Raw genomic sequence first — 17,657 nt, 5'->3', positions numbered from 1 at the left:
TTCGAACTAAGATACCTTCTGGGTCGGCGTTTGTACACGTAAATTCTTCTTTATGGACAAATGCGTGACTGAAATTTGATAAACAAATGGATTGTCAATAATGTGCCAATAAAAGCTTTCTAATTACGTATTTTATGAAGATTCCTAAAGTAACTTCATAGCTCCATTTTTTTTGCTTGTATAATTTATTATCTCGGAATTGGTTGAATTATGAAACTATTAAGAGCAACATTTTTTAACTTATCGCTAAAAGTGATGTCATTTCTATTGTATGCTTTATCTAGAAAAGTAAGTTAAATACTAAGGCAGAAAAAATTCATTAAGGAATTTAGATAAAATTATTTTATTCTACATCGATTTATGATTACATGTTAAATTTTGAAAGGAAAATTTTTCCAACAATTGAAATGTTACAAAATAAAATTTTGAGATTTTCAATATACTTATATAAATTGCTCTTAAAACGAGAAATTTAGTTCTTAATTAAAAATAAAATTATATAAAATATAAAAATTTCAAAAATTTTTTATGCAAAAAAGTAAACTTATGTCAATCGTCGATTGCGAGTTAAAAAAAAAATCTTTCACCATTATATCGACATTATCAACATTTCGTAACGCCGTCGTCAAGTAAAACTATAAACCGGCAATTTCGTCGTGAGAATCAAAGAACGTTGGAACTGTGTTGCGTTGGTAACGACGGCAACGAGTCAGGAAGTCGAGTGTGAAAATGATCGACGAGCAAAAGCTGCACTGCCATACACGCGGATGTAATAATCACCACAGATACCAACTATATGTATTATCATTACGCGTGATAACGCTAATGGCCTTTTCCTCGTCAGCAGTACAGGTTGTAATTTCTTTTTGCAACATCGATTTAGATGTCACTTGTACACACGGTTATACACATAGATTGATGTTGGGTTGGGAGATTATAACCTTTTTCTTTATTCGTTTTTTCTTGTCATAAGAACTTTTTAATTAATGTCATAAGTTGAAAAGCTATTTCGTAAACTTCAAATTTGTCATCAAGAATTCGAACTTAGCGTCCATTCTGGCATATAACGGTGTATATGATTTTTTAAATTCCACTCAAAAATTTGCAAATGATTAGAGCTTTCAAGCAACGCATCTTTACAAGGCGCATAAACATTAACGCGAATACCTTGTATTTTATTTCTCATAGAAATACGTTATAACTACACAAATGAACCATCAATAAGTAATGCTGACAAACAGAAAAGAATAACAATCAAAAAACTTTCCCACTTTTAAGCAAGTGGATTTGCTTCATTCGTTCTTTGGTTACGGTCAAGTTTGACCGCATTTTTCACAACTTTCTCTAGATGCTAAACACATGCTAATTTCAGACCGATTTTTGAAGAATAAGTACTCTTTTGTCGGCTTTAAAATGTCACTCTACTTTCTTTCAATTATTCATATGTTGCGAGATTCGTAATTGGGAAAAATTCCTACGCTTAAAGTAATTCAATCGCAAAGTAAAAGAGAAAGAGAGAGAGAGGGTAAAAAATCACTCACCATAATAAAGGAAAGTGGAATCTGTTGATCAACGGGTGATTCGCAACCGTATACCCCGTCCAATATCTTCGAAATGCATCTTGTTAAGCAATTCTAAAGTCGAATGAAACTTATTCGATAACATCCTTGAAGAGATTGGATATCCTATTATCCCTCTCGTTTCCTCTAACAACATTTATCAATAGCGACATCCAACTCCTCTCCCAAAAATCCTCGCGCGATTCACTTTATACGTTCACAATTTATGTTCCAGTAAGTAACAAATTAGTAGTGATTTGCATATTTACGCAATGTCAAAATCAGCATTTTCGAAAGGAAAACAAATTAAAAAGTACACGGTATGTTAGATATCGTATTAGAGAAAACGTGCACTTTATCACGGCACCACAGCGAACGAATGGTTGTGGATATACTACTATGGTGTGGTGTGTAGTCAGACAGAATCGTCCGAGAGAAAGTGAAAGAGAGACAGAGAGAGAGGCCAGTTGAACTCTTTTTGCTCGGCCAATATCTGTTACACCATCGAGCGATGACAAGAAAAAAGAGAAGCCGTCGTGTGCATGAAATGCTAGACACATTTTTCACTGTCGCACAATAGCGATCAATTAACGATGATTTGTATTTTGGACGCTTTCAATAGTTTGAAATGTCTTTTTTTTTAATATCGACTTCCGAATTTAACTGAATACATAATGAATTAATTTAGGTGGAATTTTAGTAATCGAGAGTAACAAAAAATTATACAAGGGATTTACATTTTTTGATAACAATAAAAATCTGACATTTGAGCGTAAGACTCAATTTCATCCAATAACAAAAAAGGAAAATAAATTTTACGGTAATCCAAGCTAATAAAGCTCTGTTGATAATTCTTGGGGGATGCTTATTAAGATAGTAAGATCAGTTCACGTCAATATTCACTGTAGACTTCTTTCATCAAGCCAATCTGTATTGAAAACTTTATTAAAGCTTTACAAGAAATAAAATTAATTTGCTTCTCTGTCAGAAACGACAGGATCATGTCTCATTGTGTCTCATTAATAACTAATTTTTTTTGCTAATCAGCTGTTTTATTATTTACCTTTGGAATGAAATCGTAATTAATTGATAAATTCTACTGAAAATAAGAACCAAATACATGTATGTAAATGGCTCTGTAACTTTACACCCAAGTATATGTAATGAGCTTATATAAGGTTAAAAGCAGGATGAAAACTTGAAACTTGTTCCGGTCGTAAAGCAATTTTCAGCGACACTAATGAGCTTAAAACTTTGAAGCGATTTTCCACAATAGTAACAAGCTATATCGATTTGAATTTCCACCCAAATCCCTATTCAGACATTAATCGCAAGGTCAAAAATATAAGAAGAATAAAGAAAATAAACGTATTGAATCTTGAATCAGCCATTGTAAATAATAAAGGTGATTTCTGTTTGATGAAAAGTTTCCATTTCATGTACTTAGAAATGCAGAGATTAAGAAAATGTCGTACTATTCATTATTTATATATTTGTTGATGCGATTTGATTTTGCTTGATATTATTACCAATAAAAAAGTCGAGCTAACAACCTTTGAACAAATATATTAGACGAGTTCTCAATTCAGCGCGTTAATTCAAATAATTAAGTTGCTGCTACTATTTTGAATATTCATCCTTCAAAGTTGTACGTTTATGACATACAGTCATGAAAACAGTTATATTTCTAGATAATATACTTTAACTGAGCGCCAAAAAGCGTTTCCACGTTTTAATCTTGTATGCGATTACATTCAAATTCAGCGACGTCAGCGTGAAATGGCATGGCTGTTGTCGCTGTGGTACCTATATACAACAGGGCTGAACACGAGAAAATAACGCGCACGCTGCTGTCTCAAATGGCATTCACCTGAAATTTCGAAATGCAGCTGCGAAATTTTCGATACTTCAGCTTACGACGGCAATTTTCGTATAGCGTTTACTCGAAATGTTCTATCGGAATTATTACTTGTTCGCAGTTTAATTTCAACAGTCATATACATCGCAGTTTACCGTATTAACACTTATAGCTGTTATAGTGCAAAATACGACGCTTTTATAAAACTTTTATAAAGTATTGTTCTCTTTGAAAGTTAATATTGAAAGTCCATGCGACGTAATTATGTGATAAATGTTTGATAATTGTTATTTCTAGTGAATCGATATCGCGCAGTTTTGATAATCATCCTACTCGCTCTGGTCAGCAGTTTTTGGTTCTATGCGCTGCTAACCTTCAGTGATGTTGACTTTGGTAATAGTAGTTTTACTGCATTTATAATCGACAAAAGGAAGTGAAACAATTTCCAATTTTCAAGGTGAGAACGTCATTCGCATTGCAAGACAATCGGACAGACGTGAAAGTTACCAGCAGGAATCACGGGGGGCTAATGCAATTCCAATTCGCCCAGTGAATTCCCGCGGCTCTTTCACAGCACGCGTTAAGCGCGAAGCTGCAGATGGAGAAAGAATCTCTATATTGCCTGCTATGGAGATGACAAAAAGCAGTCAGCAGATACAATTTACACCGGAACTCGGTTATTTCTACGGAACTCCCGAATCACTAGATACGCAGTCAAGTGAGTTCCCATTTTTATATTTGCAGAAGCCGTACTGTTGCGCTACTTGATGGATATTGACGCTTTCAACTTTTTATCGCGTCACGGTGACGTACGTAGCGCGCAAATTTAGATTTTATCGACAATGCATTTTCTATTTTATTCTTTTATAATTATTATTCTTCGCCCGTGTGTGTGTATGTAGTTTTCTTTCTCCTCCGCTGAGTATACCAGCACAGCTCCGTCATTTGATAATTTTCGTAAATTAATTTATTTGTAAGCGATTACGATAACAGCATTTGCCAAGTATGATTCGCGGTCATTTTTCGATATAACGAGATATTATCTCTTTCGACTTAACGAAATTATTTCATATATCGAGAATATTCAATGACATTTATTGTTGACACGAAGATCCAAAAACATTTTTCAAAACGTATTTTTCTCCGTAAGGTATATTTTTAGTTGTACATCTGGCTGTAAAATTTCGATTTTTGCGCACATGCATTACCATTATGTCGATAAATTGACTTCTTTTTAGTGTCAGATTTGGGGCAGTTTTCTCAAGTGCAACAAGTATACGCCAATGCATTTACGCCCGGATATTGGCCATTCCAATCAAACGGTCAGATAGCATGCTTCCAAAACCAAGAAAATGCATATCCTCTCTTTTATTGCACCTTTATGCCTGTGCAGCAGTCACCAATGACTTACCAATTTCCAGCAAATCCTGATTTCAGTATTATACGAAAAGAGAGTAGGGTTCCAACTGATTTTTCTTATTCACAACTCAACCCACACGTAAAACTGCACGAAGGTTGTATTATTATTTATTTTATGTTTTTACCTTTTGTATTTAAAAATTTCTCATCCCTATTTATTTCATATTTATTTGTATTATATTCATGTTTCATTTTTCAATTTCCATTTTACATATTTAAGTTTAAGTATACGTCTCACAGCTCAGTTTGAGCAAATAACAAGAAGCGCTAAAAATATTTAAATATCGATGCTTTTTTAACAAAGGCACACTCAATTTTGCGCTTTTCAGAACACAGACGGGAGTGTCCGTTAAATCATTACATTTGCAGCGACGGTTCAAAATGCATTCCCAAATTTAAATGGTGTGACAATAAAATTGATTGCCCGGACTCGAGTGACGAGAGGACGTGCTCGTGTCGAGAACGACTAGATAGCAAACGCTACTGTGATAATTATCTGGACTGTCCAAATGGCGAGGACGAGCTTGGATGCTTTGGTAATTTGATCATTATTATATTTGTTAAAATCAACTCTTTTGAAATAGATTCCTGTATGTAATTTTGAAGCTAAAAAAAATGAAACTTGTTTTTTATTTCGTTCGGATGTTAATACATTTTAATGATTAAGTTTTGATGAAGTGCTTCAAGGATATGTGCGATTTACCACTTCACCATAATGCACTAATTAGCCTTCTATCGTAGGCCAAATATACGTAGCGTAATTCTGAAGAATTTAAGCAGCTAAAGTAATCTGAAAACATGTTGCTTTAAATAAAAACCAATACCTTTTGAAAAATTCAATGGACTTATTTTTAGTCAAAACTCGCTATGCACAAAACAATCTAAAAAATCTTTTTCATCAAACCTTGGTAAATACCATTGTAGAAAATTCCCCACGTGCAGTTTGCTAATAATTCATGTGACTCGTGCAAATAAAGGATCTACATATGAAAAAAACTCAAATATCATATCCTATCTCGTAAAATTGTATGACAGCTTTTTTTAACAAAAGCTGCTTTGTCGTAGCACTTAATGTACCGGCTAATCAATAAAATTTTCTCGATGAAACCGATCTCGAGTTGTCAATCTCGCAGAAAGCGATAAGTTAAGGTTTCACACAATTTTTTCTGTTACCAAAAATAAATCAAACTTCAATCTCACTCGCGTTTCTTAACGATGCCATGTTCTATTATGTGTAACCCAACCCAAAGCTCGTACCAACACAAACGAAGTCGACGCGCGTGGGAACAAAAGGATCATCACAAATAAAGTATAAAAGTGTGCTGGGAAAATGAAACACCCTTTTCAACAAAAGTTAGTAGTATACGCTACATGTAAAATCATATATACCACGGAAAATCTCGTTTTTGTTCAAGGTTGTCCGAAGACGTCGTTCAGCTGCCATGATAGCATCGGCGGTAAACCTAGTAATTGTTTCACGCTCGAAGACTATTGCGACGGAAACAATACCTGCGTCAACTTAAAGGACGAAGAAGATTGCAGCGTTTTAACTCGATCTTACGCTGCAACTAGCTTAGGGGTATTGGAATGAAATTTTTTATTTTAAACGACCGAATAGTGACCGAGAGCTTTTCTATTTCAGCTCTTTCCAGCTGGTTCACTTTACGGATTTTTGCAGAGAAATTGGAAAGGTAGATGGTATCACGTCTGCAGCAAAGCTAATCATTGGGCTAGCGAGGCTTGTCTCGCTAAGCTTGGATTTCTAAGGTCCCTATTTCATTTAAAATTGATGAGTATTCTACGTAATACGAGCCAACTCAACAAATTCAATTAAAATTCATATTTTCGAAAGAACGAGATTGACAGCGAAACAAAATATTTTCTTGTATGGATTCTTTCGTCAAGTATCTGATTTTCCCCATTACATTAATTGTGAGCATCACAAGCGGGTAACGTAAGCTGAAAGAAGCCGTGTTCGATAATTGACCGTAACTAAAAGTTTTAATATTATCTCCGCTACCAAAGCGTTTACTAACACGTGACACTTGATTGAAACTGAGACTATTCAATATTTAAATTTGATTCCGCACCTTCTTTGGCGAACAAAAGATCAAATTATTCAAATGTTCATTTAAAAAACACCGATACTCAAGGATTTCTCTTGAAATTTCAGCCGCCAACCCGAGCAAGAAATGGTAGACGCATCAAATCACCAAGATTTCGGTCCTTTTTTGCTACAAGATGGCCGGATAATTCAGGAATGTCCTAAAGAAATATTATTCGTGCGCTGTCCAGATGCCGGTCGTGTGAATAATTCCAGAAGCAGGGACGATCAAACGACAACAAGCGACGACCGTTCGCTGCAGGCGTTAAACTCAAGTAACTCGGATAATCCGCTCGTGAGCATCGTAGGTGGTCGACCATCGAGAGCAGGCGCTTGGCCGTTCATTGTGGCAATCAATAAAAACGGCTGGTTCCATTGTGGCGGCGCCGTCGTCAACCCATATTGGATACTCAGCGCTGCCCACTGCTTCTCTGGGTGAGTGCGTATGCGAGTGGCGAGGCTTTTGTCCACGAGAGCAAAAGCTGCTTTATTTTTTCTTCTTTTTTATTCTCGAACTCCCAGTGATTTTGATCACGTGGCGCTTCAATGCAATGGGGAGCATTTTAAGGTCTCGATAAATTTTATTAAATCGTCATTGAATGCCGCTAAGCTTGTGGTAGAGTGTTAAAATGTGTTTTCATCGATGGTTGATGGATACTTAAATTTAATTAATGATCAATAACGTTATAGACATTTACGTGGACGTAGTTCTTAAAGTCATAATAACAATAATGGACCTCATATAATATTACGACAAGCTCGATGAAAAAACAATCTGTCGAAGGCGAAAGATCACATCTAGTTGTTTATGCTTTAGCTAATATTCAAAGAATTGAATTGGATTTAATACTTCGGCAAATGATTTATCCCTCGAGCTTTTCCAGTTACGACATCCGCATTGTCTGTCTTTCTTGATAAAAAGCTCAAAAGAAATCAAGTAGAATAAGTCCCATACCTCAGTTAAATAATGATCGGATGATATCTCATTTCTACAAACTAAAACATTGCAAAGACAACGTTTTTAATTTTAATTCTGCCAAGCGGTATTAACATTTTAAATTAATGAAAGAAAACTTTCATAAACTTTTTATAATTTTTGTGCTATCTTACTTCTACAAACTATAGAGCTACGAATAAAAGCTTATAATTTTGATTTGTAGTATTTCACACTCGCATATATTTTTAAGTACTCTCACCAATCGTCTCAGACATTCTAATAATTTTTCATGCAGTGCCCAGCACAGCTACTTTGAGATTGAAGCAGGTTCGCTACGCCGTCATTCTTTTTCACCAGCACGTCAAATTCGTCGTGTGACCCAAGTAATTATACATCAGCATTTCAACTCGCAACTTTTAATTTACGACGTCGCTCTTGTAAGACTGAATGAACCACTGGATTTTAATGAATGGGTTAGTTCCGTGAATTTGCCCGCATCCGTCAGTTTCAGTGGCTGGAATATGGAACCAAGCCCTGGTGCCAGTTGCGTTGCTCTGGGATGGGGTGCTCTCGTGGAAGGCGGACCCGACCGTAAGGAAACTTTCTATCTTTTATATCCTATAAATGAGTGTTACATGGAAATTTCCAACGTACAGTTCACCGCGCGCAGGTTGCTGATATGAAACAATGCATTCGAACGAAAAAAAAAAGATTCATGTATTCTTAAACAGAAAGATATTTTTCAAAGTTGTCGACGATCAATTTGACGTATGTTATTCTCTTTCGCAGCTGATCATTTGCAAGAAGTTGAAGTGCCAATAGTCCCGTGCAAACATTTTCCAGACAGAAATGCTGCGGAAATCTGCGCAGGCTATAAACTGGGAGGTCGTGATGCATGTCAAGGAGACAGCGGGGGACCTCTGATGTGCAGGTTTATAAAATTTATAGTAATTGATACTTAGAAAACATCGCATATAACTTCTGTTTTTTTCCTTTTTACGCAGAGATTCTAATTTGGAGTGGTATATTGGTGGTGTAGTCAGCCATGGCATTGGTTGCGCCAGAGTAAACGAACCAGGAGCTTATACAAAAGTTTCTTATTTCGTCGACTGGATCAACGACATTATAAGTGAGTAAAATTAATTTCATTCAATAAAAATTTTTAGATAATTAATTGGGTGTCAAATGTTACATATAGTCATCACTCTACCTGGCACACAATTTATTGATACATCCTTTACAGTCATGCTAATCATGGCTAACATGGTTCAAGATCATTCAATTTTCCACGATTCTAAGCATTCTGTGACTTTCGAAACCATATCTATTTTACGATCATATCTATTTTAACCGTATCTATTTTAAGGCGAATTTTATCACGTTTTGTTATCCTTATTATTATTAGTTCGATTATCATTTTTCTCAAATAAACTTATTTTACAGATGATCGTACAAAACTATCTACTGCTTTTCATCCGTCCGACAAATGTCCGGGATTCGTCTGCCATCCGCCATTCAATAGATGCATCCCAGGAAAAAAGCAATGCGACGGAATTGTCGACTGCCTCGAGGCTGAAGATGAAAGAAACTGTCCTCGGTCTATGACCCAAAGTGCAACTCACTTCCTCAAAGGACTTTTTACGCACCACAAACGAGAAGTCGAGCAAGAGAGGTCGGAAGTTTGATTGAGTGGTTTCGAAAGTTACAGAATGCTTAGAATCGTGGAAAATTGAATTAGATCTTGAACCATGTGATCTGTGCTACTTTATAAATTGTTCCTGAAGACGAACTTGAACTTTTGAGCTTGAAAAATATCTGCAACCGTATTTTACGTTGTTTTCTCATGTAAGTTATTGATAACTTAAAGGTCAAGGTGATACGAGATCAGATTCTCGGGTCGGATGTTGTCACCATCATTTTTCGAAAATCATTTACAATCGCCATCACTTACAACAATAAATATCAGACATCTCGCGTATCACTGTATCTATTTTAAGACGAATTTTATTACGTTTTGTTATCCTTATCATCATGGTATAATCAAAGTTTAATGAAAAATGAGTTTCGGTTTTGTTAGAGGATTTAACCTGTTTTTTTATTTTTTATGGGGTGTTAATATTAAGGTTGCCTTTCTATGATGAATTGTTTTCGAATTAATTATGGATTCTCTTTGTTATATTTATTAAATATTTCATATATTAAATAAGTATTCGAGCGATACTAAGAAATATAATTATTAATTATACTCGTAGTTGTTCCAACTACAACATCCTTCCTGTAATAATACTATTATATAGTATTAAATAAAAAAAAATGCCGACTTAAAAATTTTTGCAATTACTCATAATGTAATGTTCAAATCAATTCAGTAAGGAAACGGCACTGTCTAGGAAGCGTACTTTTTCAAATAGTTTACTCCCTTTGAAATCGCTTGAATCGTTCTAGAGATATGCGCGGAATAGCAATAGGAAAATTTCAGGCTGAATAAGAAATTCCTTCTATTCCTAAAATGCAAAAATAAATTTGGTCATTTCGTAAATTTTAATTAATATTTCGAAAATAATATTTCTACGATAGTTTTTTATATGATATCAGTATAAATTAATGTAACAAATTTGCTTCAGATAAATTAAAAATTGATCTTATTTAATATGAAATAATTGCGGAATAAAATACTCATTTATATCCTACCATCACCTCTACTAGGAATCTTATAGACGTGCTGCCATCTGCGTCACATTAACGGTCTGTAGAGGAACTATAAAAACTGAAAGAATGTTTTGCCAACTGTCAATAAAAAATCATAAACTTCAAAAATTGTTTTAGATTCTTTACAATCATAGCAAATAGTATTTTCACGTAATCAAAATAACTGAAAATTCATGCTTTTGTTGGAATAATCTTGAATTTTATTGGCATAAAAATAAAAGTGAACACTCTGTACTGCGTTTTTGAGTAAATTTTAGGTATTTTTTATGTGATTTCTCTCAATTTCATATTATACGTATAAGAAACTTAACATATGGAATTGCGATCAAATTTGTATTTGTACTCCATATAAAAAAAATTAATTAGAATGATCGTATATTTAAATTGTAATGCAACTCACTTCAATAATACAAAAAATGTTGAATATTCTAAAGTACAGTCTCAAATTCATAGTTAAAAATAACAACTTTAATCCTGAAATTGTAAAACAGTAATTTTGTTAAACGTTTGCTAGAGGTGCTGCCATCTAAGCAGCATTGTGCCACCGCAGGAAGACAGTTCAGTATCGTTTGAAGCTTTGCCGACCGCCAGCAATAATATAATTAACGTAATTTTCTCTCAAACCATTCGCACAAAGTAAAAAACGCGTAAATAAGTCGAAAGCTCACTTATCCTATTACGTCCATACAAATGCACGAGTAGTTTTTGAATTCATGGAAACTCATTGTAGGATTCAAGATAATCGTATTTAAAAAATTTAGAATCTCACAACACACCAAAAATGAGAAAAAAGAAAGTCATCGTAAGCAATTCAGTAGGGCATTTGCGAAATGATGAACGATTCTGCGAATAAGTGACAAGCTCGAAAATAAAAGAAGTAGTCACAACTTGCATCTGCCCACGACATAAAACTCAGCTAAAACATACACATAGCCGCAAGAGTCTGTCAAGCGAGATGTCAAAAGTCCGTAAATCCCATCTCTCTCTCTCGCTGCGCCATGCGGCAACATAAGGAAAGCGCGCGTTCGTCTGACGGTCGCGTACGTTGCTCTCTCCCTCTTGGCGAATTAGTACGCAGAGAATGTGAATGGCTTGGCTGAGTATTATGGAGGAAGGCAGGCAGGCAGGCAGGCGCAGCCGTTCGCCTTCAACGGCAGCGACCCCATTCGCTACATTCCTTCTCCTCTCTTTCTCGCTCCCTCCACCTCCTCCTCGGCTCACGCTCGCTCGCCTACCTTTTGCCTTTTCCATCCTCGCGCGTCGCTTCTTCTTCCTGATGATGCCCGCTGAATAATATCGCCGCGCGCGCCTCGCAATCAATGAGCCTCGCGTCGACCGATCGCCATATCGTTTTATTTCCCTAACTGTACGTTTGTCCATATGTAATTGCTATGAAATAGCATGCGTAAGAATTCTCTGCGAAGAATATCCGTTATATAGCACGTGACACACGTTTAGCGTGCGCGCACTATTGCGAAAACCAAAGGGAATAACTCTGATTCACGACTCTTTCTCGTTCTCTGCTTCGTGATTGAAATAGCGCAGCAATGCTGCAGGGATGAATGTGCACCTAGCACATATTCGTGTCTCTGTAATTGCACCGTGATCGGATCAGCATAATTGCGCCCTCTCTTCTTCTATACCTTTTCCGTTATCGATGCCTATTTCACAGCATTTTAAACGGAACCGTTCGATCTGATGTACCTACTGTTCCCAGCTTCTGCCATGACTAAGAAGAACTTTCATTACGTTATAACCACACCCATCGGAATATTCAATTTTCAATTCAATAAACAGCACAGTTAACCAATCGTCGTGTACCATTGCAGCGGCTGTTGTAATTTCTCTTTCTTTTCTTCCTCCCTGTTTATAGTCACAAATGCTCTTTCCGGATTTCTTTATGATGGATCTTAGACTGAAATCACCTCGCGATCATCAAAATAAAAGACGGTATAACTATCTACTCGAGGAACGAACCAATTTCACGATACTGTCAATCGCACCATCCTTTGTGACCGAGTCAATTACATAAACCGGAAACGAGGAGATATTATCCGCGTAAAACTGACAACGTCGTCGTCGTGACCTTTCCTGTGGTGAATTTAATGCAAGCGTGCGCGAGCGGCTCTTTTGTAAATACAACGAGCCACGTTGTTAATCGTTTGAAGCAACATGTCGCAAAGGATTTATCCTGTCGCGGAGAAAACCTTGAAAAAACAGAGAGCGAAGCGTACACATCTTGCTACAACGAAGTTGTGTACGTATATGCATTGCACCCTCGCAACGTGAAGCAGGAGGCGGCGCGCAATATACAAGCTAACCATCGTATAAGCTTGCGCCAGTGAATTGCTCAACGCGCAGCGCGGCATTATTATACTTTTATTTAGTCAATTACGTGCGGAATTGTCGTTGCCGAGAGAAAATTGTTGCTTCTGCCGTCGCATGAATCAAAGCTTTGATGCACATTTCGTCACACAGATTCTCGCTGTAAATATAAATATTAAAAGAAAAAAGTTAATTCTCGCAATTTTATATAGCTAAACCTCGATACTAATCTCAAACTCATTTTTATTTCTTATGCCGACCACCGAGCATGCTGCTGGGCATATAATACACACCCAGCGATTCATCAGAACTCGAGTTGTCTCGACGCCGTGCAACGCTATACATAATAATAGGGACGGTCCGCGCGCTGTAAAAACAGCTTGAGGATCTGAACTGCGATTTTCGTTATTAATATTGTATATATACAATGATCTCTTTTTGCTATATATATAGGCATTCCGGGGCTTTGCTGCAGTGTCGGCTCTAAACAGATCGTACACGCCCTGTGATTATGCAATTGGCGCCGCGCAGGACAAGTACCGTTCGTTTAAACCATCCTTCGAGGTGAGCGAGAGAAGAGAGAAAGATTGGCTTGAAATAGATCGGCGAAATGTGTATTAAAAGTGTATGAAGTGGAGGTATATACTGAATAGACAGTATTTTTTTGAGCATTAGCTTATCGGATTTTTTTTTTTTTACTCTCGATGATGCATATACGAGTGAACGTATCGTAACGGTTCCTATTTTTAATAAACCTCATGCAAATGAGGTAAAGGTTTTTGAAAAGAAGTGAATACATCTTCGAATAATCACGAAAAGAAGAATCGGTTGTTGAAGCTGTAAACTATGTTGCGCGACGAGAGCAAGGCGGATGCCGATGTATGCGAAGCGAGAAACAGAGCGAATGACGAAGAGGCGAGGAGAAAGCACCTGCATCGCTACTGCTGCATGCTGCCGCCGTCAGGAATGTGTGAAGTTCCGTTGCATATTACGTGTGTGCAGCCGCACACGAGACCGAGCATCGATGAGAGAGAATTGAAGGAACGTGAAATGAGAAGAAAAAACGACTGTTAGCTCCCACTGGTTTTTAACGCCCTTTTTTTGCTGACATGCGCGACTTAACATTTTTGCGAGGCCCAGGAATTCCTTGTATTTTCAGATTTTATTTTAGTATTCGGATCTCTTTTTTCTGCTTCTTTTTTCTTAACTGCAATATCGAGAGACTGAGTGAGGTATGTGCGTACGCGCTTTGTTTGAATACTCGAAACTATGTTTGCGTACTAGGATGACGACAAATATTTTATTTATGTTTATTAGAATGTTACGAACGTTTTTACCGTAGAAGTTATCTGATTTTTCTTTAATTTACGGGTATTGTTGATCAACAGGTTTTCTATCCCTATTGAAATAAAATTTCCAAGTGAGAGAAGTTACGTTAGCGTATAGATTATCGCTTGAAAATCTTCACGACTTGGAGTACAGATGCTTAACAGCGATACTTTTTAGAACAATTTTACGACTCTCGCCAATTTAATGACTTTAGAATCAGATTCTACGATCGATGTGTATAAATGTTGCGAAACTTTCATTTACTTTCCGTCTCTTTAGGATTTTCGGAAACACTGTAAAATATTACGTATACATTGCAATTTCAAAAAGAGTTCTTCAAATTAATTTTTAAAATAACGATGTCTTCAATATATTTTTTCAATCTGTCGTAATCTTTTCCTTGCAAAAATAAATATCAATAAATGTATACCTACATAAAAATATAATAATTTTTCAACGCCGAAACTAATTATTTATATGCAACTCGAAACAAATTTTCGTAAAGAAATCAAGTGGTAGAGTATGCCGCAGTAACCTTGTTCCGTCTTATCATAATAAGCTGATGAAAGTAGTATATAACATTAATTTTCTTTCATTATGTAATTTAACGACAACATGACGAAAAATTACATGCTCCGCGAGGCCTCGTTTTTTTTTTTTTTTTTTCGCAAAGCCACGAAAACCACGCTCGTACTGATTACCATTCGCGTTGTTGACGCTGACAAGTGGCAAAACGTGTCCCTCGCTCAACGGTTTTCATTCTTTGCTTACTTTGATAATGACATCCTACCGTCAGCTGGATTCGCGATCTCTCACCTACTTATCTTTAACGACGAAACTCAATTGTTCTTGACCAACTTGACACACTTAAATTTTCTTTTCTTTTACGACGAAAACAAATCAATCTGCCCAAGAATAGATAATTATTCACATTGGAATCTAATTGAAGTAGAAGAATAGCAGACGGATCAAATAACAAAGTTAGTTACAGGATAAAAGCACACAGCTTTCAGATTAGAATGTTTGTCTAGATAAGATATAATGCAGTAAAGAGTTATGTATACACATGTACTAGACATTTTATTAATAAGCTTCCCATGATAAAAGCAATATTTGTTTGAAAAAAGGAGAATATATATATAATTTCTCTAATCTTGTCCCATTTCAAAAATTAATATCTCGCAGACGTGACACTCAATCAAAGACATCAATGAGATTCAAAGTAGAGAAAAGTCCAAGTCACTCGACAACTCGTAAATACTATAGCAGTAATGTTGTCAGCGATAGTCAAGCACCTCTAATTCGCCCAGCACATACTATAAGCGGGAACAGCTCGAAGTCGAAGCACGATCGAGCTTTGCGTTATACGCAAAGTGTCCGTGCGCAAAACAAGCTATGCTCAGCTGGCTGGCCGCGGCGGAGTGTCGTCGTCCCGTTAGTCGCGACTCTCTCTCTCTCTCCTCTGCGTGCTCGGCTTTGACGGCTTGGCGCATAACTTACACTCCTGGGCCTCTTGCAGAGAATTCCAATTAACCGGACGACTACGGCGACGATGATGATGGATACGTCGAACGTCCAGCCAATTTTTTTTACAAAAATTGAATCCTAAATGCTTGACGTTCATAGACAATTGTAGAAATTTCTGCAAAGTCACGCGTGCATCGTGACTCTGCAAATCGCGACACTGCTCAGCGTGTGAAAAGTAATTGGCACTGGGTGCACTTAACACAAATCGAGAATGATGTATAAATCACAGTGATTAAACAAATATTGGACGATCTCCGTCCAAAAAAATCTCGTGAGTTTTCAGCCGCTTTTCCTAGCGGACATATAACCAGGTAAAGAAAAAGAAGGTAACGAAGAATACATCTCGCCGTGAATCACGATGTAATGACCCATCCGGTTTTAAAAGCAAACGGTGCGGCGCGCAAGGCCTTTTGTAGGCCAAGATCCCTCCTTTTTTTAATGCAACATACAAGCAAAGCGTTATCGCCCGAAAAAAAGCATAAGCGGACGTAACATATATAACCACCTGCGAAAGTATGAGAAGGCCGATGACCCCTTACGCAGTCCAAATTTATATCCTACCGCTAGGAATTGGTCGGTATGCAGACGAGTTGATTTTTTTCTCTCTGGAGGGGGAGGAAACGTTGAATGGTGATCAATGTGTGGATCATGTTTTTTTTTTCAAATTGGCGCCATTTCTTCCTGACTTTCACGATGGATAATTGATTTTGTTGGCGTGCAAAGTGTGGCAGATTGAGACTTGTCGATTCCGTACGGTGTCTGTGCGTCATTTTTTTCTTCTTCCCTTTTTTCCCTTTCCGTTAGGGCACGATGGTCTTTTCTGTATGAATACCGGTACTTGATGGATAAACTGAGTGTATCTATATCTACATTATTACCTTTATGTAGACTATTATTATGATATAAATAGAAAAAAAAATCTGTTGAATATAGATTTCATAAAAACTTTATTTTAAAGCTTAAGAACTACAGATATGAAACTCAAAGATCCAGTAAATGTATTCTTTCATTTAACTGTGTAATGTATTTAAAAGTTACATACTTTTTTCGATGAAAATTAGCTATACTGTCACGTAGTGCCATTCAATTGATATCTATCTGTTCAGTTCAATTTTTCTGAATGATCTGAAGTAGACTCAGCAATGAGCGGAAAAACAATTTCAAACTAAACATCATGAAATTGTAGTTTCTTTTATGTTGATTTTGAAATTTCTCTCCGGTTCTGTTTATTCTCTGCTCATAAATATGCAAAAAGCAGATGCTTCATACGGGTATATTATTACAAAACAATCAAAAATTTTCATTACTTTCACTCGTTATGTGTATATGATCATCTTTTGATATCCATAGTGTTCCAACTAATAATTTTCAATTAATAGTAGGAGTTAATAGTTGGATAAAAAATGAAGCACCGAAAAATCGCGTTTCTCATCTCCGTGATTTCTTTAGAGACTTTACGGTAATAATACTTTTCTAAAGTAAAAATAAAGAAACGCAGTCTCGCAATTTCCTGCACGTCTCAAGGTGGTACTCCATACAGTCGCAGCGTAGTTAAACACTTCCATAAAGAAAAAAGGCTTTCAATTATTTTGTAAGCTAACGAGGCGTGCAAGTCATTTATCTCTCGATGGTAGCATCACACTCTTATATATATATGTGTTGTTCTTACATCAATACTTGCACAAACATTCACACATATTCTTGCTACTCTTGCGAGAAAGCCAATTTTTAACTGCGACGGCAGTGACCGTTGCGTCACGAATACGCACAGTCGCGCGCGTCCATAATATGCCTACGCTCACTTCGATCGGCGAATATAAAAGCCAATAGGAATTCTCGTGGGTTCACAGCATAGAGCAATGTTCTCTCTGCAAATGGAAAATAGTTATG

The 17,657-nt window shown here is 36.5% G+C and overlaps 1 protein-coding gene across 1 annotated transcript; it reads left to right on the top strand.

Annotated features, from left to right (window-relative positions):
• Positions 1–729: 729 nt before the first annotated feature.
• LOC131662868 (serine protease nudel-like) lies at positions 730–9,562 on the top strand. Its single transcript, XM_058932839.1, has 11 exons — positions 730–769; positions 3,875–4,135; positions 4,656–4,853; positions 5,166–5,372; positions 6,252–6,415; positions 6,479–6,603; positions 7,010–7,375; positions 8,173–8,468; positions 8,667–8,808; positions 8,882–9,006; positions 9,321–9,562. The coding sequence occupies exons 1-11, from the start codon at positions 730–732 to the stop codon at positions 9,560–9,562; spliced, it is 2,166 nt and encodes a 721-aa protein (XP_058788822.1).
• Positions 9,563–17,657: the final 8,095 nt, after the last annotated feature.

The sequence above is a fragment of the Phymastichus coffea genome, unplaced genomic scaffold (genome assembly GCF_024137745.1).
Source record: "Phymastichus coffea isolate CEN01 unplaced genomic scaffold, Cenicafe_Pcof_1.1 PCOF00028, whole genome shotgun sequence".
Classification (NCBI taxonomy): Eukaryota; Metazoa; Arthropoda; class Insecta; order Hymenoptera; family Eulophidae; genus Phymastichus; species Phymastichus coffea.
This window is presented reverse-complemented; position numbering and strand designations above follow the sequence as displayed.

Bases quoted from the DNA above. Each gene is read 5' to 3' on its own strand.
- LOC131662868 (XM_058932839.1), top strand. From the start codon at position 730: ATGATCGACGAGCAAAAGCTGCACTGCCATACACGCGGAT. The intron at 4,136-4,655 runs GTGAGTTCCCAT...ACTTCTTTTTAG, and splicing joins ATCACTAGATACGCAGTCAA to TGTCAGATTTGGGGCAGTTT. The intron at 9,007-9,320 runs GTGAGTAAAATT...CTTATTTTACAG, and splicing joins CTGGATCAACGACATTATAA to ATGATCGTACAAAACTATCT.